This window comes from Trichoderma reesei, assembly GCF_000167675.1.
Source record: "Trichoderma reesei QM6a unplaced genomic scaffold TRIREscaffold_5, whole genome shotgun sequence".
Lineage (NCBI taxonomy): Eukaryota > Fungi > Ascomycota > Sordariomycetes > Hypocreales > Hypocreaceae > Trichoderma > Trichoderma reesei.
The window spans coordinates 576662-603746 of NW_006711152.1; the positions used below are offsets into that span (position 1 = coordinate 576662).

Here is a 27085-nt window from a genome sequence, read left to right on the forward strand (position 1 = left end):
AGGAAAAGACTATTAGGTGAAAAAGAACAGGGCCAAGAATATCAGGCCGGCATCGCGCCTCGAGCATAACCCGTCGGGCAGAAACGCCACCGAGGGAAACCAGGAGGAGCTGGTTAGGAGGAAAAAGACGCGGAGGAGGAAGAAGAAGAGAGAAAAGGAGGAGATTCGAAACAATAATAAGAGGCGGGCCTTGTGAAGAAAATCAAACCACACGAACCGAATCGATTGGATTGATACCATCCAGAGACAGGAGCCCATACGTCCACCTCGTCGCGAATCCAGACCACCGCCCGCCATGGCGTGGGACAACCTCGACATCACCAAGCCGCACTTGGTCTACATCATCCTCGGCGGCTTCACCTCGCTCTTCATGCTGTGCTCGTCTGTCATCAAGGAGCGCATGTACATTGGTGAGGCCACCGTTGCCACCATCTGCGGCGTCATCTTCGGGCCTCATGCCGCCAACCTGATCGATCCCCGGTCCTGGGGCAGCGTCGACATCGTCACCGTTGAGTTCTCGCGCATCGTCCTCGTCGTCCAGTGCTTCGCCGTCGGCGTCGAATTGCCCAAATTCTACATGGAAAGGCACTGGCGCTCCGTCGTCTTCCTGCTCGTGCCCGTCATGGCCTTTGGCTGGCTGATTGTCAGCCTCTTCGTCTGGTGGATGATCCCGCCGCTCACCTGGCTCGACTCGCTTGTCGTCGCCGCCTGCGTCACCGCCACCGATCCCGTCCTGGCCTCGTCCGTCGTCGGCAAGGGCAAGTTCGCCAAGCGCGTGCCCAAGCATCTGCGAGACTTGCTGTCCGCCGAGTCCGGCTGCAACGACGGCATGGCCTTTCCCTTCATCTACCTCTCGCTGTACCTGATACAATACAACCGCAACGCCGGCGAGGTCAGCTTCCACTTCGTCGTCTACGTGATCCTCTACGAGTGCATCTTTGGGGCCTTTTACGGCTTCATGATTGGCTATATTGCGCGCCGCGGCATCCGCTACGCCGAGGAGCACGAGATGATTGATCGCGAGAGCTTCCTCGTCTTCTACTTTGCCCTCTCACTCTTCTGCGCCGGTTCGGGTAGTATCCTCGGCGTCGACGATCTCCTCGTGGGCTTTGCTGCCGGAGTCGGCTTCTCTAACGACGGCTGGTTCGGCGAAAAGACGGAGGAGTCGCACGTTTCCAACGTCATCGACCTGCTTCTCAACTTGGCCTATTTTGTGTTTTTTGGAACCATTATCCCCTGGGAGCAGTACAACAACGGCTTCTTGGGCATGGAGGTCTGGCGCCTCGTCGTCATTGCCATTTTTGTCATTCTCTTCCGCCGCATCCCCGTCATGATGCTGCTCAAGCCGGTCATACCAGACATCAAAAACTGGCGTGAGGCCCTCTTCGCAGGCCACTTTGGCCCCATCGGTGTCGGCGCCATCTTCGTCGCCATCCTCGCGCGTGCCGAGCTGGAGCACGACGAGCCCGTGCCGCTATCGGATCTGCCGCCCGAGGGCTCGCCTCACTATAACCTCATCTACCTCGTGTGGCCCATTGTCACCTTCCTCGTCATCTCCTCCATCCTGGTCCACGGATCCTCGGTTGCCGTCTTCACGCTCGGCAAGCGCATCAACACCCTGACCCTTACCATGTCCTACACCGCCGCGCCCGAGGACGGGCCGTCTTGGATGAACAGGCTGCCCAGGATCTCGTCCCAGTCCAGATCCCAGGCCCGGACGATGTCGGAGACGTCCTTTGACGACTACAAGGCGCCCGAGTTCCCCCCAGGCACCATCCCACCACCCGCGCAATTTCTCCGCCGCCAGCGCGAAGAGGACAACAACGGCCGCTCCGGCAGCCGTCCGTCGTCACTGGTGGCCAAGAAGAGGAGGAACAGGAAGTGGGACGACGGCATTGGGCCAGGAGGCCCCATCAGTCAATCGGCCATCTTCCCTAACCGGTCAGCAGCAGCGTCACCCCCACCTGAAAAGGAGACGGCCCCAGAGCCCGAGGTCAGGGACTCCTCTACCCCGTCTGGAGAGAGCCCTACGGAGGTTGACCTGGAGAAGTCGGGCGATGTAGAAGAGCCGCGCGGTCGTCGCGGACGCGCCGATGAGAGTCAGAGCCCGCCACCGCACGTCAATGTTTACGAGGAAGGCGAGCATCTGGTTATCGAAGACGATGAGGGCGACGTTCTTGATGCTCGATCAACACAGGGCGAGGTCGAGGAGGGAGGAAAGAAAGAGGAGGTGCCAAAGCGACCATCACTGGCGCCCACTGGGCAGAAGTCCAAGTCGGAAGCAGAAAAGTTCCACTGGTCTGTGAACAACATCCGCCGTAAAATGACAGACGTGTACAGCTCCGAGTTGGAGAAGCGAAAAGAAAAGGATAAGACCAGTCGACGACATGAACCAGCCCGAGCTTACCAGTTTGGCAACACGGTATGTTTCTTTCCGTTTCCTCACACGAGTGAAACTGCTTTCTAACGTTTTTTTTTTACAACAGATCATTGTCGAGGACGAGGATGGCGAAGTCGTCAAGACATACGAACTGCCTCCACAGAAGCCCGCGGGCCAGGAGGGCAAGCTGATCAACAACAGTCTCAAGTACCTGGGTCTCGGCGCCCTCGCACGACACCCCGAAAGGTCGCCGCAGGCCGCCATGGAAGAAGGCCAGGCAGGTGAATCCTCTGCCTCTGGCGCAGCCGCTTCATCTTCCAAGCCTGCGTCCAAGCCCGGCTGGACTACCGGCTTTGGTGTCCTTGGTGGTGGCGAAGGCCGCAAGAAGAACGTGGCCCACCAGGAGGACTCGGACGATGATCGAAAGATTCGCTTCACAATCGGAGGCGTAGGCCGACGCATGACCAAGGAGGACTTTATCCGCGAGGTGCAGAAGCTCGACGCCAGCACGCGCAAGGAGGTGGTTGATAAATCCTCCGCCTCCAACGCGCTCAAGAACCTGGCCCGGCAAGATCTCCATGTTCAGGGCACGAGCCGCCCGCTGAACATACCCGAGATTATCGAGCCCGAATCCAGCTCCGGCCCCGCCTCCACGTCGGCGTCCACATCGGTGTCACCCGCTCCCCGCGGCAGCTACCGCGACTCCAAGTCCCTCTCACCTCTGCGACAAAGTGATGCGCCTCGAGGCCGAGACCGCAGCGGTGTAAACGCCTCTGTGCAGCCTTCCGAGCTAGACGGCGAAACTCCCGTGGAGCGAAACCGTCGCCTGGCCGCGCTGGGAGGCCAGCAAAGCGAAACCGAGCGCCGTGAGAGCGCGATCGACGCCCGACAGAGGATGGATGATACCAGCCTCTCAACGGGCGAGACGCCTGCCGAGCGACGGCGGCGAGAGGCAGCCCTGGGAGTGGGTGGCCCGACTGCCGCCGAGGACAGCGACTCGGACGACGAAGGCACGCCGCGAGTGCCTCCTGCGAGAAGAGGCATCCGGTTCGCGGAGCAGCCAAGCCGACAAAAGTGATGATCTTTGCTATTTCTTTTTTTTTTTCTCTTACCCCCTCTGGCAGTTCTTGGTTCGAGGGTCAAGGAGCGGGAATGTTTCTCTTATTTATCATAATCATTGTGCTATATCCAGGCCTCGAGTTTTCTCGTCATCTATCTGCATAAGAACGGGCTTTTTCTTTTTTTTGTCTTTTTTTTTTTCTTTTGGCACAAAAAGAGGTGGACGCTGAATGTATAATGTCATGGCAAGGGAAGCGTGCGATATCCATGTTTTCTTTACTGAATGATTGCATAGCGTAATCCGGTATGAAAGACGATATTGACAGACGATGGTCTATCTAATTTCCTATTACCTTGTTCTACCTTGCCTTGCCTTGCCTTGCCTTGCAGTTGCAGTGGGGGGACCATTGAGACATTGTGAGATTTCTGAGATGTGCAATGTATGACGCGACGTTTCTAGACAGGGAGGATCTCAGGATAAGCCCATGACTTTTTTACGAATGTCGGTTTGTCAAAGGTTTGACTAGGAGTTGAATTAGATTGCTATTCCAAAGAAGAGACCACCTCGTAAGAAATGCTGTGATTTCCCGTGCAGAAGGCCGGAGCTCAATTAGAGCCAGAGCATCTAGAAGTTTGCAAAAACACGAATCGCCATGTTTTTTTTTCCCTGCCTGTCTTGCTTCGCCAATCAACATATATGCATAGGTATATACATCAAGGTAGTATACAGAAAGACCTCATTTGATCGAAAACCCATTCATCCATAAATACAGCCCCGTGACAAGCAGACTCGGCACCGCCCACACCAAGTCCAGCTCGACCACGGCCCACACCCACAGGCAGCCCAGCGGCGGCGCCCTCTTCATGTTGTACAGGTAGCCCTTTGAGTTGGTGATGTAGACGAGGGCGCAGCCCGCGGCGCAGCTCATGCCGAAGAAGAGCAGCTGGCGGAGGGGTCTCTGGAAGCGGCGCGGGAGGCCGGGGAGGAGCGTCTGGTTGGCTTCGTGGGGGTGGAGGACGTAGAAGAGGAAGAAGAAGGCTTTTTTTCCAACACCACATTAGCATCCAATCATGTATTCCACACTCGTTTTGTGTAGTATATATATATATAGCACATGGTCAAGGACAAGAGGAAGATTGGAAGGGGGAAAAACCTACCGCACCACGCCCTGCCGGCATTCGCAACGACCTTTTCCCATTTAATCACCGTCCCATACTGATTCATCACCAAGACATCAAACGTAGAGTGCAGAATGGCCAGCGTCGTCGTCCACAGCAGCGCATCTAGGAACCTCTCCGCGCCGGGCGACAGCTTCCCATCATCATCGTCCTCGCCATCTCGAGCGCCGGGGGAGGAGGAGGAGGAGGATTTGCTGCTGCCTGCGAGCTCCCTCTCTCGTCTGGCGGCCTGGTCGAAGAGGGATCGTTCCTGGGCAATGTCCAGCAGCGTCTTTTCGGTGGGCGGGGAGCGGTCGGGCTGGCGGAGCTTGATTTTTGCTGGGTCCTTGCGGTTCTTGGCCATTTCCCTTTACTTTCTTATCACTCCTATTCTCAAGCTTTCATGCCCAAGTCTTTGAAAGAGTCTCGTCGGCGACCGGCGGGTGGAAAGGGTTCAATGTCGCGATGATATAGGTAGTAAGCTGATGCTCGGCTTTTGGCATCCCACCTGCACACACGTGTTCTCGTGTTGGTGCCGATTAATAGCAAATGACATCAGATCAAGTCAGCCGAGGAAAGGTGCTTTATCGATAACACTGCCAGGGGGGCGGAACGGATTCGATGCCCCTGGAGGGTGGCGCTACAGGTGCCTCTAGCAGTTCATGGCATATCCGGGATTCTGCACAGACAAAGATGATGATGGATGATAAGGTACTTGCGATGTGATGCCTTGGGAAACATGTCATATTGGATCTTCCCTGGATAAAAGCAAATTGTAATGCTAGAGACTGTACCTCTCCATCTGCTCAAAACCGCTCACTCATGTATTATAATCCTCACCGCATCGTGTCCCCGTGATGCCTCCCCTCCTCCCTTACAGCACGCAGCTCCTCTGTCCGCGATCCTCCGGCGTCCATCCAATGTTTCACCCGTCATCCATCATCGGACCAATTGCCGCTCATCGGCCCTTGGGAAAAACAGAGCCCAGTTCCCTTGATTGAGCGCCGTCTGGTGCCATTGCTGCAACTTCCGGCTGCGGGCTTGTTTACACATGCCCCTCGCTATTAAATCCTCACTGACGTGTAGATCCAGAGAGAGAGGGAGACACTGAAGAAGCTCCCCCCACTTGATGCCGCCGGTCTGATTTCCCGCAGAAAAAGGTACGCACGCACTTTAGACTCGGCCGGCAAACCAACCCGCTTTATCCCCCAACAAAAACATCCCACAAGTCGCATCACCACCACCGTAGACACACACACATACACACACGAACACGAGCAACGAATCACGAGATCCCAGAACACCGAATATCACACCTCAACGTTGACCTCAGCCTCGGCCACGAGCAGCAAACCTTCCGCCCTCAAAACTACCCGAGGCTCGCGTCGTCCCGCAGCCTCGTCAACGTCAACGTCGACACGATCCCCCCCGCCGCCATGCCCAACTCCCTCAGCCTCCCCTTCGACCTGCCGTTCCGGCTGGACCTCAACTCCAGGTCGCTGCTGGTGCTGACGGCGTCGCTCGTCGCCGCCGTGCCCGCCATCTACATGATCACCGCCGGCGCCGTGCGCAACCGCTTCCCCGAGCTGCTGGAGAAGCGCGTGTGCCTGCTGATTGCGCACCCGGACGACGAGGCCATGTTCTTTGCGCCCACGGTGCTGGCGCTGGCGCGGCCCGAGACGGGCAACCACGTCAAGATTCTCTGTCTGAGCTCAGGTACGGCGGGATGATGCTGAGGAATCACAAGGAGAGGAGGAGAAGAAGATGAAGAAGAAAGAAGAAGCTTCAAGCGACTGACACGGGGCGTTGCGCTTCTAGGGAACTCGGAAGGCCTCGGCGAAGTCAGGAAGAAGGAGCTCGTGCAGAGCGGCCTGGCGCTGGGCCTGCGAGACGAGTCCGACGTCTTTGTCGTCGACAACCCGTGAGTGGTGCTTTTACCAACGGCGCATCCTGTTTTCGTCCTGGGTCACTGACCACCAGTCGCGCTTTGCAGCAAGGACTTCCCCGACTCGATGACGACGCACTGGGACGAGACCAAGATCGCCACCCTCCTCACCAAGGCCTTTGCGCCGCAGCTGGCGCGCCAGCGGGCCGAAAACGCCTCCGAGCCCACGGCCAACATCGACGCCCTCATTACCTTTGACGGCCGCGGCGTCTCGTCCCACCCCAACCACATCTCCCTCTACCACGGCGCGCGCGGCTTCGCCAGGGCCCTGACCGAGGGCAAGCCCGAGTGGAAGAGCCCCGTCGACGTCTACACGCTGGGCACCGTCGGCCTGCTGCGCAAGTACTCGGGCGGCCTCGACCTCTTCACCACCATCGCCTCGACCCTCTTCTCGCGCGGCGGCCAGGACCCCGAGCACCCGGAGAGGCTCGTCTACACCAACAACCTGTTTGGGTCCGAGCCCAAGCTGGGCACCGCCTGGCAAGCCATGACGACGGCGCACAAGAGCCAGATGGTCTGGTTCCGATACCTGTGGCTGGGATTCAGCCGGTATATGCTCGTCAACGACCTGCGACTGGAAAAGGTGGACCAGGAGCAATAACTGGGTATGACCCCCCTTGCCAATACGGCAACGGAAAGAAGAAGAAAAAAAAGACAATAAGAAGAAAAGAAGAGAAAATATATATAAAGCGAGTTGAAATCTACATGGGAGCTTTGTGAAGGGGAAGCTTGTTGTTGGGACCAAGGATGGACTTGACGATCAAGAGGAGGGCGGTTGGGCGTTGTTGCATGAGCGGCGTTATTTTGCGGGAAGCCGGCTACTGTGTATGGTGTGTTTTGAGAGCCTAGATGCATGTCAAACGGCCTTTTCTTACGCTTCTACGATGAGCATATTCGTGTTTGTGTGAAGTGATTCGATGTGGTATGGGCGAAATAAGGGGGTTCGTGAGAGGAGAGCAACAGGTATGATGCTTGATGATCGTGATACTGACGCTTCTAGGGACGAGAAAGTGGAAGAGCCAGAAGAGCCAGACTGCAGCTCGAGGCAGAGGCAGCGCACCAAGAATTACAATGTAGCTCATCACAAAGACTGGGCTGCGCTCTTGGATTACATTGGACAAGGCGACCAAGCGACCCTACGAGGTGTTCCATCCGTCCAGACGAAAGCTCCATAGCTTGCGGCACTCCCTGCAGACGTGGTTCATGCGCTGAGGACCTTGTTGAAGAGGTACACGGGAGTGATCTCTAAGACGAGGGTCTTTGTCACGGCACCGTTGCTGCGAGATTGGAGAGGAGAAGTCGGGAGTCTAGATCAGTCTGTGAACTGCCGGCTGCATACTATGCGCATCCCAGCCGAAGACTTTGGGGGAGGTTAGGGTTCTGGGAGTGGAAAAGAAAAGGGATGAGCTGATGTTGGCGGGCGGGTGTCGACGGTCTGGATTCACAAAAAAACTCGGAGATGAGCATGGTATGGCGTTTTGGTATGCTGGGGGAGCGACTCAGAACGTGCTTCCACCATGTGGTCTTTTCTGTTACGCGAGAGAGTTGATTCAGGCATTCAAGGCAGGGGGATGTGAGAGAGAAAAAAACTGTTGGGTTTGGGATTGAGAGAGCAATTGTGATTGAGGGGGGGGGGGGGGGGTTGGACGTGGTGCAGACGTGGAGCGATGCAGGCAGGGCAATGAATGGTTCATGGCATGGAACATCAGTATTGGTCGTGGACGAAAAGGGGGTTGTTTGGTAGGAAGGGAAAGGCAGGGCAGCCTTTGTGCGGTAAAGGCAATGGGTAAGGTTTTACGCCTCGAACAGACTTTTTCAGTGTGTTCGCCCCAATGTTGTTGCATCGAAGCATTGATTTGCCCTTCAACTAACCCAGTTTGAAGCCATCATCACAGCATCACCCTCCACGTTCAGAGCAACGTATTCAATACTCGTACCATCAAGGTTCACAACTCGAACTTACCCAAGCGGCTATTCACGGAAGACACGGTTTCTAATTTTACTGCAAAGGCAAGAAGAAGAAGAAAAAAAGTCACATCATGTGTTTCCATCACCCGATCCATCTAGTATTTTTCGTTTTGTTACAAGAGGTCCCCACGCAGGTCACGTAGGAAGGGAAGAGAAAAAAACGCCCCTATTCCCACACATTCCCGCATCCGCGCATCCACTTCCCACTTTCGACCTCCTGAACAAGGCGCAAAAAAAATTTTCTTTCTCATTGAATTGGAAACGCATCGTGAGGTATCCACATGTTCCTCGAAATGGGCTTCACTTTTACGTATTGCAGTCTATATACATGTACAAGTATATGTATTTTGTGTGGTCGTGGAAATAACAAGTTTGACGACGGCTACAATACGCACGTGCTAAAAGCAAGCCGTTCAAGGGTTCCAATGACAGAAAAACATGCAGTCAAGCAAAGGAGCTACATCCAGTTGAATCAGGACTCCAAGCAAATCAAAGTCCATCTCACTTACACGGCCACAAAATACGTGTATCCCAACACCAGATCTCGCATCAGGCACAAACTCCACGGGACTAAGGAAAACCAATCCCATTCACAGGCAAATGTTCATTCGCAAAACCCATAGATTCTACTTCAGGCACCAGGGGAGTAATGATTACGCAAAGGAACCACTTACAGAACCCGTTCCCTTCCTTGAATCTCGCCACAAACCCTGGATGGGTTTCAAGAAAACCAACGGACGACAGGGCACGCCACACACACACACACAACCAGCACCATCAGCCAGCTCAGCCTCTCCCGCCCAAACGGCTCCATCACGGGCGCCAACTTGTGGGTTCCTGGGAAGCTTTTGCCTTGTGAAGATGATGATGCTCCATAGCAGGTGCAGGTTTTCACGGATCCCGGCTTCGAGGGTGCGGGTCGTCGGGCGGCCTGGCTGAGCTTTGATGGATACCTACCAATTATACTAGTAGTAGTATTGGCCTGAAGCGTTCTACTACTACTACTGCTGCTACTATGTAGCAACTCCATAGGGCTTAGGTCACGATGCTCAGGGAAAGAAAAACTTGGCGATGGTACCCGTCAGTAGTCGTTGTAGCTCGAGGCCATGCAAGTACTTAGGTAGGGTTTCCATCGGCCGGGCCGTCGGCCAAAGGCGTGTGTGAGGCATTGGCTGTGCTGTGCTGTTCTGAGCTGTGGAAGCTGCTGGCAGGGTCGCTAAGATTCTTCTGTTGCTTCTCATTACTTAGGTATGGTATGGTAAGGTAAGGTAGCATTCGGCTTCGGCTTTGGTCACTATTGAGCTTGCTAGGTAAGATAGAGGTGAAGGAAGTAGTCTGAGACTGTGTAGCTTCAAAACAGCTTACATGACGGCGAGTGAGTCAAAGTGCGTATCAAAAACAGTCAATAGACAAGATCGCATGTCCATCAGGCGTAGAAATGACTCCATCATCACGTCCTCGTACGAATGACAGCTCCATCAAGCATCAGTCATCAGCCCCCTTCACAGCTCAAGATGGAAACAAAAACGAAAGGCAAGACCCCTGTATGTTCGGCCCGAGACAAATCCTTAACCCGCATCTTACCGCTCTCTCTCTCTCTCTCTCTCTCTCTCCCTGCCCTGGTACCTGAAATCAAGGCCAAACCCAGGAACCACTCACACACACTTACACACCAAAACACACACACTCACTCACAACCAACCAACCAACGAAAAAAAGAAGCCCAAAGAACAAAAAGAAAAAGAAAAATTCTTCCCTGTCCCCTGTCAATCCCATGCCCCCTTGCTGACTCATTGCCGAAGAAGCGCCCCAGCCTCGATCCAATCCAGCTGAAGCCACCCCCCCTGCTAACCCCCCCCATCCATCCACTTCTATCCACATTCTACAACGACAGCATCTTGTCAGGTCCCCCTTTCAACAATGCCCAATAACTTGCACACACACACACACACACACACACACGACGTTGGAAAATTCTCTTCACCTCCCCCCCCCATGTCATCATGAGCAAACACACACACACCCCCTGGCTACGATCGGGATGTGGATCCGGCAGAGCAACGCCGGGCCTTGAAGAAGAAAAAAATCGGATCCTCCGTCTGCAGGTGATGCTGGTAGTAGGAAGAAACATATGGACAAGGAAAAATTGCCATGATTTGTTTCTTCTGGTTCAGGAGGTATGGAAAGCGACGGCATCGTGAAAAACTGCATCATGTACGTACCTAAATGGAGGCGTGCTCGTAGTTGTATATAAGGAGAGGCATCGAACGTAGTTCCAACATCAGCATCAAGCATCAAGCATCTACAAGATCAACAACACTACCTACAAACACACAACTACTACACTCTCAACCACATCAACAACAACAAAAGCTTCCAAAGCTTCACCCACAACTCATATAAACAACCACTTACACAAACACACACACACACAAACACATCTTCCCCCTTACAAACCACACAAAATGCTCGTCGGCGACCTCGTCCACTTCCGCGCCGCCCTCAGCAACGGCGTCTCCCACGACCTCATCCTCTCCCCCTCAACGGCAAACACAACCCCCGCCGTCTCGCGCCGCAACTCGACCGCCGCATGCAACACCCCCGACAACCGCTCCATCGCCTCTCAGGACGATCACCACAAGAAGAACACCAAGACCAAGAAGCGCCACTGGTGGTCCCGGCCTACGCCTTCCGTCAAGGCCGCCAACTGCGGCGCTGGCATGAAGCTGCCCATGAACGTTGTCTAAAGACTTTCTTCACCTCTACAACATGTTCATTAGCTTCTGCTTCTGCTTCTTGGATTTTGTGTTCCTGAGCGTGCGAGGGTTTTTGTTGAAAAAAAAAGGGGTGATGGGAGAGAGAGGCCTTTCTGTCAAGGCATAATGGGTTTAACACGAACAATCAACAACCTGCAAAAAACACCAACTTTGTTCATTCACTAAAGCAACTTTCACGACGACAACGACCACCACAAAAAAGTTTATCTTGCTTTACTGAAATTCGGACACGGATATTGTTATTTCGGGCTGGGAGCACAAAAAGTTTTTTTATCATGAGTATTAGATATATACCCATTTGATTCGAGGATACCTGTTGGATAAAACAAAAAAGGGGTGACGGAGAGGGTTCGATATAGACATCGAAACACCTCTAATAATACACAATTTCATTCTACTCTCTCGCATTCATTGCACTGAACATGAACATGATCCGGTCGAGTCCGAGTCAAGATTTCCACCGAGTGATTCATGCAATTCTTCATGATTGAATCAGTGTCAAGAAATAGTATCATAAATCGTAAGCCAGCCATATGTAACAATGCCATCTATGCCCATCCTGAGGGAAAAAGAAAACGCCCATGCTAGAAAAACACGCTATGCTTCTTCTTCATCTTCTTCCTCTTTTCCTCCTCCGTCTTACCTCCCCCAAACAGATTAATCGCACTGGCTCGCGCCCCTGCCAGCCCCGAATAAGGGCCCGGCTTGTGGCGTCCACCCTGCTGCTGTGGCACAGACTGCGGCCCTACGCTGCTTGGCCGCGGCGGAGGCGGAGGCGGAGGCTGGAGATTGTTCACGACGGGCGGGCCATACCAGCTGCTGCCGCCGCTCAACGCTCCAGACATGGCCGCCGTCCCAGAGGGCCGCTGTGAAGGGGGAGAGGGCCTCTGTGAAGGGGGAGAGGGCCGTGCTGGCGGGACCTGGACGCCGTACTCCCGACGTAGTCGCTCCGTCTCGGCATCAATCTCTGCCTGCTTCTGCCGCCGCCGGGCTTCTTCCTCCTGCCGCAGCATCCTCCGCGTCCTCTCCTCCTCCTCTCGGGCAAGCCGCGCGCGGCGCTGCCGCTCTTCCTCGGCCACCATTGCCTGCAGCCTGCGCGTCTCGGCGTCGATTTCGGTCTGCTTTGCGACGTTGCTCGCCGGAGACGGCCGTAACGGAGGCGTGTGAGTCGCCTGTACCGGTGACGGAGTTCCCCCCAGTGCGCCCGAGACAAGTGTTGGATCGCTGGGTGACGATGACGACGCCAATGGCCGTGACCCTCTCCTCCCCTTTCCATTCAGAACCCCCGCGGCCGCCGTGCCAGAGATGTTGAACGGATCCTGCCGAGGCGCAAAATGCAAGTCGCGGACGACAACGGCACTCAGCAGCAGCACAACCTCCAGCCCCTTGCGGTCCTCGACCTCGACGCGCGCCATGTTGGGCTCGTATATGCACAGCGCATCCCCGTGCTTCTGGCTGCGATACATGGCAACGGTAATGTCCGGCTCCTTGCTCTTCTTGCCGCCCACGCTCTTGCCGGACATGTAGCACGTCATGTCCCTGTTGAGGCGCCCGTCGCGCTTCCAGTGGAACATGATCTTGGGCGAGAGGTCCGACACGTCGTTGCTGCCCAGCTCCTGGTCCAGCCTGCTGGCGCTGGGCAGCTTAAAGGTGCGCTCGGGCATTTCAAAGCCCCACGAGTCGGCGCGGTTCCAGCCGCCGGCGCTACGCTTGACGACGATGCTCTGGTCGGGGTTGTACAGCAGCACGGAGAAGGCGTCGGGCGTGATGGGCACCGGGGCCGGGACGGTGCCGTTCTGGTTGCGGATCTCGGCGGCCGACAGCGTGGGCTGCTGCCACTCGGGCTTCACCAGGACCTCGCCGTAGATGACGGACGGGTAGTGGGCGTCGAACAAGGCGACGGCATACTGGTTTGGTGAGGATGAGGGGGCCGGTCTCTGGAGGTTGTAGGCGCGGACGGGGTCCGAGCCGTTGTAGGTGTAGAAGAGGCCCGTCTGGAGGGGATCTTCGGAGGAGTGCAGGCGGTACGTCGGGAAGCTGTCGTCGAGCATGGCTGCGGATGCCAGATGAGCTTGAATTGAGGATTTGGGAAAGCAAGTGAAGAAGAAGAAGAAGACTTGGAGAAGTAATTCTTCAGGCGGCAATCATCAGCTGAACATGACGCGCGAGCCTTGGCCAGAGGGGTCGGACAGGGCGGCTAACAAAGACGTGAGGCTGCAGGTTGAACCAATGCGTGGAGGCTGAAGGATCGGATCCTGCAGTAGTGGCTGCTGTGGATGGTGGCTCAATGGAGTTGAATCAAAGACTGAAGATGGGAATGATGATGATGCAGTTGAGAGAACAAGTAGAGGGCATTCGGGCATTGAACACTGTCCGACATGTTGAAGAGACTGAAGTTGAATGAAGCTGCTTACCTTATTCAACATGAAGGCATTACGCACCGGCTGCCAACGTCATTGCAAGCACTGCTGCGCCACAGCCGCGACTGCTGGCCCACAGGCCCCAGACAGTGGCTGTGCGGTTCCGCCTTTTATACTCGTCCAGTATTGTTACCTACTCTAAAGATCAGCGAATTGTCGAATCGCTCAAGGCTGATCTCTTCAGCATCCCTTGACGAGTTGCGAGTCGGTGTGCACATCAGTACCTGATGACAGAGCACAGATGCTTTGATCTTGAATTGATTGATTATTTAATAGGTTTATTCTATTCGTGAGCATCCAGCAGCGTGTTGTTCTTCGTCACAGCTGACGACTTGATATTCCCAAGACGATCCAAATAAAGCCAAAGAGGCAGATGCCAATGTCCAATTCCCAACGCCTCACAACTCCCATCCTGTATCATCCAATCATTGTATGCCTATAATCCATCCCAGCAGAACAAAAGAAACAGAACAAAAGAAACAGCACCAAAAGAGAGAATGCTATAAGAGATTACCCCTCATGACTCTCATGACTCTCACGACTCCCACTCTCATCATCGCCAACCTCCCACGGCCTCCTCCGCGGCCAATTCTCACTCACCCACGCCTCGTCCTCGAGAACCACCAGCCTCCTCCTCCTAATGTTATCGTTCCGCCTCTGCAGCCGCGTCCGCCTCGCCCTTCGCAAGCACGGCAGCCAGCAGCACATGACGAGGCTCACCAGGATGCCAATGGCCATGCCGACGAGGAACCCGCGCAGGAGCTTGTCCCCGCTCGTGCCGTCCTCGGCGACCTGCATGAAGCCGGCTCCATTGTCAGTGCTGCTGCTGCTGCTGGTAGCTGTAGATGTCGGGGGAGGGGATGTTGCGCTGCTGGTGATGATGCTGGCGATGATGTCGGTGGGAGTGGGAGTGGGAGTGATAGCGGGCGTGGGGATGGGACTCGGTCGAGGAGGAGAGTTCTTGGGAAAGTCGGGGTTGGGCTCGATGCCCAGGCGTGGTAATACGACCATCTGCGTACATGGTCAGTTGTGTTCAGAGTGTCTGGCTTGAGAGCCATTGTGATGATCATTGTGGTATTTCTCAGTTTGTATAGCGTACCTTGATGGTTGATGTCGTATGTAGGTAGGCTCAGTATAAAGCACTATATCCTCTCCTCCATTCTCGTCACTCGATCGTAAATTATCGGCAAGTATATAGACAAAATACAAAGCAGATGCTCAGTATCAAGACAGTGGATATACCAGCTGCTCAATGATTATCATATATCGAATATCAAGTGTCTCTGGAAGTAGATCAGATCATGGACATGGAACCGCAAGAGAACCCCAAATCCCAGGCACCGAACCACTCCTCCTTATAAACAAACAGACAAGCAACGACACGCCCTTCCCCAGCCCAGCCCAACAACAAGCCTTCTCCGAGCACCGCCATGACCGCATCCTCTTCTGCGTCTGATGACTCTACCTACCTACGTCCACACAGCCCTATCGCAGTAGCATCTACCCAGTATGTAAGGACTAACACCCCAGCCCCGGCATAAGCCCACGCAAACTTTGCTCCGCGCGGTCACGCATCCCCCATCATCACACAAGGCCGATTCTCTCTTGTCCTCACTCCTCTACTACTACTAGTACCTATTCATCCATGCATGTGTGTGTATGACCAAACAAAAACTAAGGTTAACCAGCACATCGGGTTCACGTCCCCCCCTTCCCAGCTCGGCTTCCATTAGGCGCCCCCCCGCCCCGTCTCGGCGATGACTCAACCTGGCAAGGGACCATCATGGTTGCAGCAGCATAACATAACAGGCAGCAAAAACTACATAAGATACTTACGACTGTAGATGATACTAGTATAATGACTAGCCCAGCTAAAGCCTGATCACAATTGGACTGGCCGAATAAAGGTAGTAATAGTACTACGAGTCGAAGCTTCGTATCACCCGTGCCTGGTGTGGCCCCAAAGCCGAAGCCGAAGCCGCGTCTTCCTTTTTTCGGCGCGCGGCTGTCGATGCAACCCTCGGGTGCGGGAGCCGGGGCTTGAGCATCTGACGCTGAACCTACCTAAATCACGGTTCTACTCCTTCAATGATTACTCGTCACAAGCCTGATCGATGGGATTCATAACAGACAATTACAAAGCAAACATTTTCCACATAGAGCTTCTCAATTATGTCAAGACTGATTCTGAGGGGAACAAGATGGACAACATCCTTCTGATCCAAGCCACACATCATTTCAACCACTTCACCAAAACTCCAGATCCATCAACAGGCTTACTCCAAGGCAAAACTTTTCGCCCATCAGCACCCAACACGACCCAAGGCAGAAAATATAGCAAAAAATCTCCTAAAACAACCCCAAGTTCTCTTCTACATCCGTATGTCAACGGATATACGGTTTCAAAAAGAACACACATTCCTAAACGAGGCTTCCACGTAGCGGCACTTAAAACCCTTGAGGCAAACATTAAAAAAGCAAAACGCAACAACAATCTACGCAACGAAAAAAAATCCTCCCCGGGTACTGTAAACCACCAACAGCAACTTCTTACGACGCACTCCTTCTACCTTACCTTACCTTACCTTTCCCAATCATTTCATCCACCTAAAGTCAAACCACCACGCAACTCGTACGCGAAAATACCCCAATATAACCTCTCCAACCGGCTACAATATCCTGCTACCCTCCAATCCCACAGACGCCATCTGCGCCCCAAGTTCTTCAAAAAAAGCAGCCTAGATTCCATTCACGCTCATCCACCCCCAAACCACCAACCCACCGTGAACAAACTCCGCATCCTTCTCCCCTCAACAGCACAAGCAACTCACGCAAAAACTCTAATAATTCAGCGCACAAATTAGCCTAAAGAAACCAACATCAAGCTCTCAGAGAAAAAAACCCACAATCAGCATCTCCAGTCTTCGCATCCCCCGTCCATGCTGCCCAAAATCTGACTGACTGACCTTCTTTCCGTCGCGCCCCCCCATCAGCCTTTTTATCCCGACCAGCTCCTCTTTAAGCTCCATCGCCAAACTCCAGACCCAGACCAAAACCAAATCCTCAACTATTAATCCATCCTCAAGACTCATCACTCACGCTCAAGTACACCTTCGAAAAGGAAGAGAAGAAGACGAAAAAAAAAAAAAAAAAAAAAAAAAAAAAACACTCAATAGAGTATTACATAGTTCTCGCTTCCTAATACTACATGCGTCCCTAATAAGCCACATACAAACGATAGAGAGAGAGAACAAAGAAAAAGAAAAGAAAAAGACAAGGTTAATACACGACCCCTTCGCGCTCTCCGTGATTTTTTGTTGCCCAGATTGCCGTACACCAGAGATCCCCGCCGTGTTTGTATTCTCCCCCATTCCCTTCTTCCCTCCTCCGCGCATGCGCCATTGCCCGATATATGCAAGAAACGATGAATAGTCTCACAGATAGCTAGTCAGCATCATGGGATCCCAATCGACCGACGACAGACAGTTGACCCAGCCTTGCAAGGTAGCTTTATTCTCACATCCTCAGACCACGTCCAAGGTTCGACACCTTGCTCATTGTGCTGCAAGACCGCCCTTTGTGCCAACTGGTCTGTCGATAAAGCTCGACGTCGATTCACCGAATCTCCAATGGCGAGTCCACGTCCTTTTTCCGGCTCTGGTGCATCAGTCTCGTGCCATCTCTGTTTGACGGCTCGCGGCTTCTTCTCGTACTGCAACACAAGCTCGGGATACAGCAACGAGAAGCGTCGTCTCCGTCTTGTTTCTTCGTCGTGGGTCAAAACCTCTTGCCCTTTCCTTTATCCGACAAACTCCAATGCGCCCACTCCCAAGTATACACCGCCATGCCATCCCGGGTTCAACAGCTCAACCAGCGGATCGTAAAAGAACAAAGGCCTTCTCCCCCAGCCGTCATCCAGAGACCAAGACCATTCCAAGTGAAGCATTGTTCAGATGATGCCTCCCGGCGGATCGTAGCCTGTCGCAGCTCCTCTGGCCGGGTTCATGCTCATGCCGGGAATGTCGCCGTCCACCTGTGCGCTGTTCGTCTTCCGCAGCATGAACATGGGCTTCTTGCCTTCCTTATCCAGCTGCTTAAACAGAATCAGGGGCTTCTCGTCCATGCCGAGGCAGCGCTCCTGGTCGCCGTAGACAATGTACAGGGCGTACTGGTCCCAAGGTGCGTTGATCTGGTACTTCTTGAGCGCAGCCGGCAGCACCTTGTAGCACGGGTCGTCCATGCTCACTCGGAAGGACTTGAAGATTTCGACAGAGTCCTTGGAGCTGGGCGTCTCGGGCACGGGCGTCTCGCGGCGTCGAATCGACCCTCCGGCCCCGGCCTTGTCTCGCGAGCCGTAGCCGAGGTCTCCTTCGATAAACGTCGTCCGTACGGAGGGCGCCGCCGAGTTGTACGTTCGAGAGCCGAGAGTCGCTGCGCTCATGTGGTTTTGGGGGGAGGTCGGTGATGGTATGATTGGCGAAGGGTATCCTGAGGGTGAGGCATGCTGGTTGCCTCCGTTCATCGCAGCCAGGTGCGACGACGACATGACGGCTCTCTCTGCCGCGCTGGACGGGTCGAGCGTCTGTTCCGGCATGATGCGCTGGTCGTGCGTCGCTTGCGTTGGCGAGCTGCTCTTGGGCGTCGCTCCGATCAGGATCCGCCTCTGGGAGTACTGCCGCTTCACCCCTCGATCGCCGGGCTGGGCCCCGGGCGGTGTCGGCGCGGGCGGAGACAGCGTGGCCTCGTATGCGTATGGTTGGCTGGGCCCGGAGACGTTTGGCAGCGGGTGCTGGACATCCTTGACCAGCCGCAGCGCCGGCAGCATGTCCTCCCTCAGACGCTTGAAGTCTTCGTTCATCCGCCGCAGGTCCTGCTCCAGTAGGCTCATTCGCTCGTCTCGCAACCGAAGCTGTTCTACTAGATGTCGAATGTCCTTGAGCGTTGCCGTGGCATATTGGGCTTCGGCATCGGCGGCTGTGATTGTTACAACACCAGCACAGTCAGTTCCCGGACGGTTCAATCTTCCCGCTCATGGGTTGGTGGGAGCAGAGGGATGCAGAAGCCTTACATAGTGGTAGGTAGTGGTCGCTCTCCATGGGAATGTCTTGAGCTTTCTTGACGTCGTAGACGCTCTTGAGGATGGTCAGGCGATGGCCCACACTGGCGATGCCCATGCTCTTGAGATCATCGTGCAGCAACGCAACCAGGGCCTCTCCAACAATGTCATTTTCTGCAGCGCCAAGCCCAGCGATCAGCCAAATGTGCGCCCATCAACAGCAGCGAGACCAAAGCAAGGAACCACAACCTCATCGAGAGTCCGGCCCATCAATACACATACCTAGAAACGTATCGGCATACTGCGGCAGCCCGATGGCGCTGATGAAATCCGCGCACTCCTCGGCCGTCCACTCGGTGATGATGGTCTCGGGCAGGCGGTCCATGCTGCTGCGATGGCCGTAGGTGGTGGGCGTGTGCTCGGCCGACGTTGACAGCTCGGAACCCATGGGCGACGTCTCGGAATCGCCCACGGGCGAGTGGTCGCCCATGTGATGCTCGTACTCGTCGTCGGCGTCCGACTCGGCGTAGCCCGTCCCTCCCTCAAAGTTCATCATCGTGGGCGCCGCCGTCCGTGGCCAGCGGGACAGTGTCTGTGACGCTTCTTTCTCTCGCTTCTTCTTCTTCCCCCTCGCAGGCGCGGGATGTCGTCCCCTATTTGACGCCTGTCCCGTTCGTCCGCCGTCCCGTGGCCGCTGCGCTTCTTTCGATGGAGGACCAGTTCTCGAGGCGGCCACCAAATTTTGTTGTTGTCGCTCGCAGCGGTCGTCTCTTCGCTTCGGGGAGCGTGCGGGCTGTGGCAGGAATTGAGGCAACCCGATCGAAGGGGGGAGACCAGGTTCGTGCGGAGGCGAGCAGAGCGCCAACGGGCGGCTAATGGATCGATACAAGGCGCTCCGGGTGGGCGAGTCGGGTCAGCAGGAGGGACGCAAGAGACCCCAGCCAGAAGCAAAAGGGCGAGGGCAAACAAGAGCGAGGGCGTCGAGATATAAGGTAGACTAGACGACAGGGCGACGACAGACGTGAGCCTTGCTTGGCTGCTGCGTGTCGATCGTGAGGAGGGGCAAGGCAAGGCAAGGCAGGACAAGGCAGGACAAGGCAAGGACAAGGCAAGGCAAGGCAAGGAACAGGACGAAACTCGGGACCTTCGCGTTGAATCAGTTCGCAACAGGCCCAGGTGTCAAATCTCGGCCAATAGACGCCAGCCGACAGGCACAGGCACACAGGCACAGGTACCTGGAAGTGAAGCACGGGCGGGCGGAGGGCAGGTATCGGTACCGCAGCAGGCGGCAAGCGCAGTGCGTGCAGCCCCCGGCATTGGTGCAGCTGCAAGTACCGGTACGCGCTCGTTCCAGGCGGGCGCCGTCCAGTGGCCTCCAGCGCCAGTCCCTCCAAGAGAGGCGCCCGGGCATCCATGGACAAGTCGGGTCGACTGGAGCGCTGCAGCTCAGGCGCTACAGCGAAGGGACAAGCCCTGGAGCCAGCCGCTAACGCCCTCTGCGCTCGCTCCGGCTCAGCGGCCGTTTCCACTGCACCAGCACGCCGTTTTGGATGGATGCGTCAGGGCACGAGCCATTGCCGGCGGCGCCTCTAGCCACAACGGGCCAAGCGTGGCAGCCATTGCGAGCCCTCCCTGTTCTTGTGGCTGAGCGGACGAGCAACTGAACAGACTGCATGTGCTTTGTTTGACGCGGTCGATGAGAAGCTCAGCAGTTGTATATGTCTTGTGTTCTTCTCCTTGTTTCTAACTGGGATATTTTTCTTTGAGATTTAATTAGGATTCCATTGCAGCGTCATGAGGCAATACGGCGCCATAAAAAGCAACGACACTAGAAAGAGAACCTCAACTCCAAAAGGATATCTGGATCTTGACATTTCACTTGTCGCAAACCATAGTAAACAATAGAGTTATGCCTCGAAGAATCAGTTGCTTCACATAGGCTTCACCAGAGACTCCCACATAGACTGAGAGGCCAGCACAAATCCAACCCATCGATTCAATTGCCTTTACTTGAGCAATTGACCCTACTTCTTCACGCACAGAGCTCTCCAGGGTAACCAATCACTCAGAAACCCAAAACGCATCACTTACATCCAATGCAACCTCCAACCACCTCAGTCAACATCGAGCCCAAGTCACACGTAAACAACCAAAAACCACAGACACTCACAGACCACTCGAATCCCACAAGAGCCCATACATACCCTCGCCCTCCCGCTCCTCCTCCTCCTCCACAACCCACGCGCAACGGCCCAGATCTTCTTTCCAAAGCCCGTCCAACTCTAACCGAGCTGCTCCCAACAACAACAACAAAAAGAAAAAAACCACACGACACCCCTGCTTCGCTAGGCTTTTGAAAAAAAGCAAGAATCCTCTTTCCAACTCGCTAGCACTAGCCTCTGAGAGAAATTCCCACGATACCTTGGATAACCTTGAACAGAAAGAAAGAAAAGAAGAAAAAAAAAAGCAAATCTCGCCTCTTTTCTTTCCCACGATCCTACACCCTACGAAGCCCCAAACCAAGGCCCGCGCCCGCACCCGCACATCGTCTCGTCTCGTCTCGTCTCCGTCTCCGCCCCCCCCCCCCCCAAATGCCACATGCAAGGGAACAGCTCCAACCCGTTCACTACCTACACTTTCACTTCCAGTAACCTGTCCCGTCCCGCCTCCCTTGCAGCAGCCAACAACCAGGCCAATTAGGTCCTCCATCGACTATCCTGTCTCAAAATATTACTATTATACTATGTAGTACAACTTCCAAGAAGCATCCCAATCCATTCCGGCTTCCAGCCCGTCTTCAGGCCAAAAGAAAATCCCCCCCCTAATCGAAACACCTCCCATACCGCACAGAAACGCGTTTCATCCCTCCCCCAAACACACACACACACCCCCAACCTCCATCCTGAAACTCACAATCATACCTAGGTACCTCGTATACTACCTATACCACCACAGTCAGTAATACTCAAAGTGATTCAACCCCCGAATGGAAGCTTTCTTTCATGTTCCCGCCCCTTTCACCCTCGGCGTCGCGTTTCAAACTTCCTTCTCCGTTCTTTCTACTTTATCCCTTCTTTTGCTCCCAGCAACAATGGAGTGCTTCTATAAATATCCATAACCTAGGCTTGCAGCTCTGCCATAGTACTACTACCCCGTACTTGTACATGCTAGCTAGGTAAGGTAGGTACAACCTGTACCAATCAACCTAAGCTCATCAGCTCCGCAGTGTGCATGGAGTACCAACTCGTATGTACCTACATGTAGATGGACCGAACTCTGACACGAGCAACGGAAGTGACTGGATGGATCACGGGCCACATCAGAATGGCATCAACCTCACCTCCGTGGCATCACAACTCACAAATGACAGAACACGCAAACCCACTCGACGAAAGCCATCAGCTCTCCACATATTCAACTCCATTAGTAGTCGTTCTACCTACACGTCTGCACACGTTGACGTACACGTTGAGCAAGCACGCATCCCCGGTGAAAAACATAAAGAAAGAGAAGAAGAAAAAAAAAAAAAAAAACACCCGTATCCACTGATATATCCCGCATCGCTCGCCCGCAAATGCCAACCGGGTCGCCGCTCAGCTAAAGGCCGACAGCCTCAGCAAATCGTGTCCCGGGCGTCGTCCCAGCAGTACTAGTATTAAAGCTCGCCCTGCAGTCATATAACCTCCCTGCAGCTTCGCATCATGGCCGCCTGTTCGGCCATGTGTCACATAAATTATATGTAGAGTGGCTTCCGCCAAGCCAGAGCCGCTCACATCACAGGGCTCTGTACATCGTAAACGGTCAAGTCGAAACGTTGAATTAAAAGGTAGTAGTAATCATCCCTTTCCTTGAATATATGTTGCCAAAGAAAGAAAGCGAGGCCGTTTGTACATCTCCCAGGAACCGGACGTCAGTTAAAGAAAACACTTTGCGCCCCAAACACCGAGCCGTGATATTTTTGTTTTTCTTTCTTTCTTTCTTTTGCCCGTTCTAAGTGTCTTTTGTTTCAAGGGAGGGGGAAGGATGTTGTTGGCTTGCCCACAAGATTCATGATAAAAAAAGTAAATTCACACAAAGACCAATGGAAGTGACAATCATCGCAGGGGAAGCTTGCAGTCAGCGACGCCTCGCGCAATGACATCCTCAACCTTCCACCTGGGGGGCTTGATGGGAATGCCATTGGCCTTCCTCCACTCGGCCTCGTCCTCGGGCGCCACGCCCTCGGGAAGCGGCTCCAAGCCTCCGGCAATACCCGTCGAGTACCTGAGCTGCAGCAGGTCGGCAATCTCGTCGCAGGCGATGAGCAACCGGTCGAGGTCATCCTTGTTGTGGGCGGCAGAGACGCAGAAGCGAGCACGCGAGCTGATGAGCGGAGTGGCCGGGTAACCGACGACGACGACGGAGATCTTGCGGGCGAGCATCAGGCGGCTGAAGGCGGGCATCTTGCCGGGGTGGTAAAGCAGGACAGGGATGATGGGTGAATCGTCGTCGCCAGTGACAATCATGCCGAGACGCTTGAGTCCGAGGCGGAGATAGCGAGAGTTGAAGGCGATGCGCTGCAGGCGCTCTTCACCCTGGCCGGGGCTGATCTCGCCGTTGATGAGCTTCAGGGACGTCAGGATCTGCATGAGAACCGAAGGGGCAGGCGCCTCGCCGAAGATGGTGGAGGCGTTGGTCACACGGAGCTTGTCGATGATGTGCTTCTCGGCGGCGATGTAGCCTCCGTTGGCGCCGAAGGACTTGGTCAAGGTGCCCATGAGGATGTCAATCTCCGAAGGGTCGACGCCGTAGTAATCACAGATGCCGCGGCCGCGGGGTCCCAGGGCGCCGATGGAGTGAGCCTCGTCGATGAACAGGTAGAACTTGTACTTGCGCTTCAGAGCCAGGATGCCGGGCAGGTTGACCATGCTGCCTTCCATGGAGTAGAGGCCTTCGACAACGACGAGGATCTTCTTCCAGGGGCGGTGAGTCCTTGGCTGGCCCTGGGAGATGGCCTCGCGGAGGACGCGCTCCAGGGCCTCGACGTCGTTGTGCTTGAAAGACTGGATGACGGCGCCGGAAACACGGGCACCGATTCGAATGGAGGCGTGGTTGAGCTCGTCGGAGATGATCAGGCAGCCCTTGGACACAAGCGCAGGGAACGTGCTGGCATTGGTGACGTAGCCCATGGAGAAGACCATGGCGTCGGGCTTTCCAACAAACGAGGCGATTTCGCGCTCGACCTCGAGGGCCAGATCCGAAGTGCCGCTGTCAGCCCGGGGGCTGGCAAAGGTGGCTCCGTACTTCCTGACGCATTCCTCGACGGCATCGGCGCAGGGACCGTCCGACTGAGCAAAACCGAGATAGTTGTAGGAACTCATGTTTAGGGTCTCAGTGTGGGTGCCGGTGTAACGGTAGGTGTAGTTGTAGTCGTCCGACTTGCGGTCCTTGAGGGTGATGTAGCGGCCGGGGACGCCGACAGTGGTGCGGGCAAAGCAATCGTCCAGGCGGAGCTTGAGCCGCCTGCTGTAGAAGCTGTCGAAGTCATCGTTGAGAGGAGCGAAGCCGTTGTGCACCTTGAGGGGCGCGTAGCGCTTGCGGTCGCCAAACCGCTTGCCAAAGAAATCGCGGACGTGTCCAAACAGGATGAGAGCCAGGTAGCTCAGGTACGTGGTCAAGAGATAGTAGTAGGCCGGCTCGTCCTCAATCGGCCGCGTAAAGGGCTTGCCATGGGCCTGGCTGACGTACAGGTGCTCCGGGGAGAGCAGCGGAGCGAATTGAGACTCGGCGCGTCGTCGTCGCTCCACCTCCTCGGCCGACTGAGGCTTGAACAGCGTCGTGGTGGGCTCGGCCGTGTTGGGCTCGCCCGTCGCGGTGGACAGCGAAATGGTGGGCAGCGACACCGTGGACGGCGAGACGGTGCTCATCTGGCTTTGATGCATGGCGGCCTGGTCCTTGGACTTTGGGCTGGACGAGAAGAGCTGGCTCAACCGGTTGGTCTTGGAGGCCGAGAGACGTCGTTCGCCAGTCTTTTCGGACGCTGACATGGCAGACTGGCTGGAGGAGAAGGGGTTTGCGAGCCGCCGCGGCATGATCTCTCCAACGCCTTAAGCAGACTCGAGGGAGAAGCCGGCTCTTGGGTCAGACGAGGCTTTCCGGGGATACTGTCTGTAGAAAAAAAAGAGCGGAAGCAAGGCGAGTTAGCTTCAATTGCCGAACAGATTGGCGATGGTGCAAGCGTGGCGTGAGAATGAAATGAGTGAAATGGGGAGCTGAAGAGTTGTCAGGATTTTCCCCCCCTTCTCTTCCTTTTCCTTTCCCAATCGATCCCATTCCCCGGAGCCATCGCCTCGCTAGAGGGTCAAGCCATCCGGCACCGAGCAACTCAAAAAGTCGCGGTGTGGCCACACACAACGTTCCAAGCCTCGCCGGGCGGCGCCACTGGGCCTTGGCCGCAGCCGGTCAAGCGTCTGGATGGAGTCGAGTCGAAACAAGCTTTGAGAGAAGGCCTGGCGTCATGGCAATGGCAATGGCACTGGCACTGGCATTGGCAGGGCGATACTGCAGCCCATCGCCGGCTCTTCCACAAGGGGTGTTTGTGGAGGGGCAGGGTAAGGAATTTGAGGTTGGAGTTGGAGCTGAGCTGGCGAGGCGTGCCAGAGCCGGCTGCGCGACTTACCGGTGGCAGTAGATCGAAGCCAACACCGAGGGCGATGGTGATGGTGTTGCGGATTGTCCCGACGGGCCTCGAAGCCGTTGTCGACTCTGCTGAGCGCGCGCACAAGCAAATGAATGCTTGGGAGTCCGGACAGACACGGACACGGACACGGACACAGGCTCAGGCTCAGAGTCAGGCTCAGGCACAGGCACAGGCACAGGCACAGACTTGAGGTTCTCGACAGGCGAATCGCTGCCCCAAGGCAAGACGTGCGTATCCCAGCTCGCAGTGGAGATGCCGCACAAGGACACCACGCGACAGGAGGACAAAGTGACCGCGATGGCAGGGCTGGGAAGAGCAAAAGAGCAAGCAAAAAAAAGAAAAGCAAGTTGAAGAAGACAGGTTCGCTTCTGGGTCTCTGGCTCGGGGGGGATGAATTTGGCGAAAGGGGCCCGCGTTTCTTTGACGAGCCCACAAGGCCAATGAAATGGCGGCTGGGCACCAAAGCGGGAGCCACTCTTGCAGTTCAGTGCTTGTACTAGCACCGTAGGTACCTGTTAGGCAAGGGAAGGGGCCCCAGTTCACAATTGGCCAGCCTCGGAACATGGACATGCAAGTGCAGTGCCAGCCCACGCCCGGTTTATTACTTATCATCGCCTTTGACGCCCTACATGAGCTGGCAGCCATGCTTTCTATTGTCGTCGTTGTTGCTGTGATGCACCATCTTGCGCGGCCGCCGATTCTGCCTGATGCCATCGCCATTGCTTCCGTCTCTTTCCCCCCCGAGCTGCTACGGAGCTGCGGCACATGCGGCCAAACACCATGCACGACAAGCCAGAATCACAAGAAAAACAGAACGGCGACCAGGAGGGTCGGGTCGGTCGAAGACCCAGCCCAAGCGATCCGTCACGACAAGGGCAAAAGTGGGCGTCTAGCTTGTCATGGGTCGCCTTTTTTCTAATTTGCCCACGTCTGCCGAGGGCGTGATGGATCGCGGGCAATCAGTGGCCTGGCCTTGCAGGTCCGGCAGACAAGCTGGTGTTGCCGGTCGGATCGCCCGGGCTTACAAGGTATGGACGCATCGCCCTACAACGCGATGGCTCTACTACCTACTATGTATTCTTCCGCGTTTCGTGCTAGTTGAGACGAAAGCGACTTGTCGTCCGATGCCAGTTGCGCGGGTTCGCAGCTGATGAGGTCACTCGAGCGATACTAGATGGTTCTGCAGTTCTCCCGACAAGCGACGACGAGCGGCTGCGATCCCCCTTGCTGGAGAGGCGGTTTGCCAGGGGTGCCGTCTTACTGCCGACCTGGCACTATGTATCACAGTATTATTACTCCGTGCCACGACCTATCGCCACCTGCAGGACTGCTCCGTGTCACAGGCATGTACCGATGTGGTGAAAAGAGAGCTGTTTGGCCATTGTGCGTACAAATCCGTACAAACCGGTGGTGGTCGAGAGCAATGCGACTCGAGATCTGCAAGGGGCCGCGCGATGACATTTTGCCGCCATTTCTCTCGTCCATAGGAGGCAGCCCAAAAAAGGGGGCGCTGACACCAAGGCCGCCGAGCTGGTGCTACTACAAGCAGCAGCTGGCAGCTCGACGCCGTGGATCTTGAAGCTGTTGGAACCATGACTTGACGGCCGGGTTCCGTGACTGCTAGTGGTTCGTGGTCGCAACAC

General features: G+C 55.3%; 9 protein-coding genes across 9 annotated transcripts; 3 read left to right on the top strand and 6 right to left on the bottom strand.

Moving 5' to 3' along the window:
* Window positions 1–45: 45 nt before the first annotated feature.
* TRIREDRAFT_76311 (uncharacterized protein) lies at window positions 46–3458 on the top strand (the record flags this gene model as incomplete). The annotated part of the gene is made up of 4 exons (XM_006963608.1): window positions 46–2422; window positions 2487–2580; window positions 2686–3052; window positions 3140–3458. The coding sequence occupies exons 1-4, from the start codon at window positions 296–298 to the stop codon at window positions 3456–3458; spliced, it is 2907 nt and encodes a 968-aa protein (XP_006963670.1). The 5' UTR covers window positions 46–295.
* A 718-nt stretch (window positions 3459–4176) lies between these two features.
* On the bottom strand, window positions 4177–5306 carry TRIREDRAFT_120931 (uncharacterized protein; the record flags this gene model as incomplete). The annotated part of the gene is made up of 2 exons (XM_006963789.1): window positions 4598–5306; window positions 4177–4478 (listed from the first exon to the last, which is right to left on the bottom strand). Exons 1-2 carry the CDS (start codon window positions 4959–4961, stop codon window positions 4177–4179), a joined length of 666 nt encoding a protein of 221 aa, XP_006963851.1. The 5' UTR covers window positions 4962–5306.
* Window positions 5307–6144: 838 nt separating this feature from the next.
* Window positions 6145–7143, top strand: TRIREDRAFT_3101 (uncharacterized protein; the record flags this gene model as incomplete). Its single annotated transcript, XM_006963471.1, has 3 exons — window positions 6145–6313; window positions 6416–6518; window positions 6591–7143. 3 exons carry the CDS (start codon window positions 6145–6147, stop codon window positions 7141–7143), a joined length of 825 nt encoding a protein of 274 aa, XP_006963533.1.
* Window positions 7144–8757: 1614 nt separating this feature from the next.
* TRIREDRAFT_105405 (uncharacterized protein) lies at window positions 8758–9324 on the bottom strand (the record flags this gene model as incomplete). Its single annotated transcript, XM_006963790.1, has 4 exons — window positions 8758–8830; window positions 9020–9080; window positions 9185–9220; window positions 9273–9324. 4 exons carry the CDS (start codon window positions 9322–9324, stop codon window positions 8758–8760), a joined length of 222 nt encoding a protein of 73 aa, XP_006963852.1.
* A 1651-nt stretch (window positions 9325–10975) lies between these two features.
* TRIREDRAFT_105406 (uncharacterized protein) lies at window positions 10976–11257 on the top strand (the record flags this gene model as incomplete). The annotated part of the gene is made up of 1 exon (XM_006963609.1): window positions 10976–11257. The coding sequence occupies one exon, from the start codon at window positions 10976–10978 to the stop codon at window positions 11255–11257; it is 282 nt and encodes a 93-aa protein (XP_006963671.1).
* Window positions 11258–11871: 614 nt separating this feature from the next.
* On the bottom strand, window positions 11872–13338 carry TRIREDRAFT_105407 (uncharacterized protein; the record flags this gene model as incomplete). Its single annotated transcript, XM_006963791.1, has 1 exon — window positions 11872–13338. The coding sequence occupies one exon, from the start codon at window positions 13336–13338 to the stop codon at window positions 11872–11874; it is 1467 nt and encodes a 488-aa protein (XP_006963853.1).
* A 652-nt stretch (window positions 13339–13990) lies between these two features.
* TRIREDRAFT_105408 (uncharacterized protein) lies at window positions 13991–14765 on the bottom strand (the record flags this gene model as incomplete). The annotated part of the gene is made up of 3 exons (XM_006963792.1): window positions 13991–14143; window positions 14308–14667; window positions 14727–14765. The coding sequence occupies 3 exons, from the start codon at window positions 14763–14765 to the stop codon at window positions 13991–13993; spliced, it is 552 nt and encodes a 183-aa protein (XP_006963854.1).
* Window positions 14766–17656: 2891 nt separating this feature from the next.
* On the bottom strand, window positions 17657–19319 carry TRIREDRAFT_105409 (MAPKKK cascade protein kinase regulator STE50; the record flags this gene model as incomplete). Its single annotated transcript, XM_006963793.1, has 3 exons — window positions 17657–18681; window positions 18776–18937; window positions 19046–19319. The coding sequence occupies 3 exons, from the start codon at window positions 19317–19319 to the stop codon at window positions 17657–17659; spliced, it is 1461 nt and encodes a 486-aa protein (XP_006963855.1).
* Window positions 19320–22753: 3434 nt separating this feature from the next.
* On the bottom strand, window positions 22754–25747 carry TRIREDRAFT_46463 (serine palmitoyl transferase subunit). Its single transcript, XM_006963517.1, has 2 exons — window positions 25422–25747; window positions 22754–24910 (listed from the first exon to the last, which is right to left on the bottom strand). The coding sequence occupies exon 2, from the start codon at window positions 24832–24834 to the stop codon at window positions 22858–22860; it is 1977 nt and encodes a 658-aa protein (XP_006963579.1). The 5' UTR covers window positions 24835–24910; window positions 25422–25747; the 3' UTR covers window positions 22754–22857.
* Between the last annotated feature and the right edge of the window lie 1338 nt (window positions 25748–27085).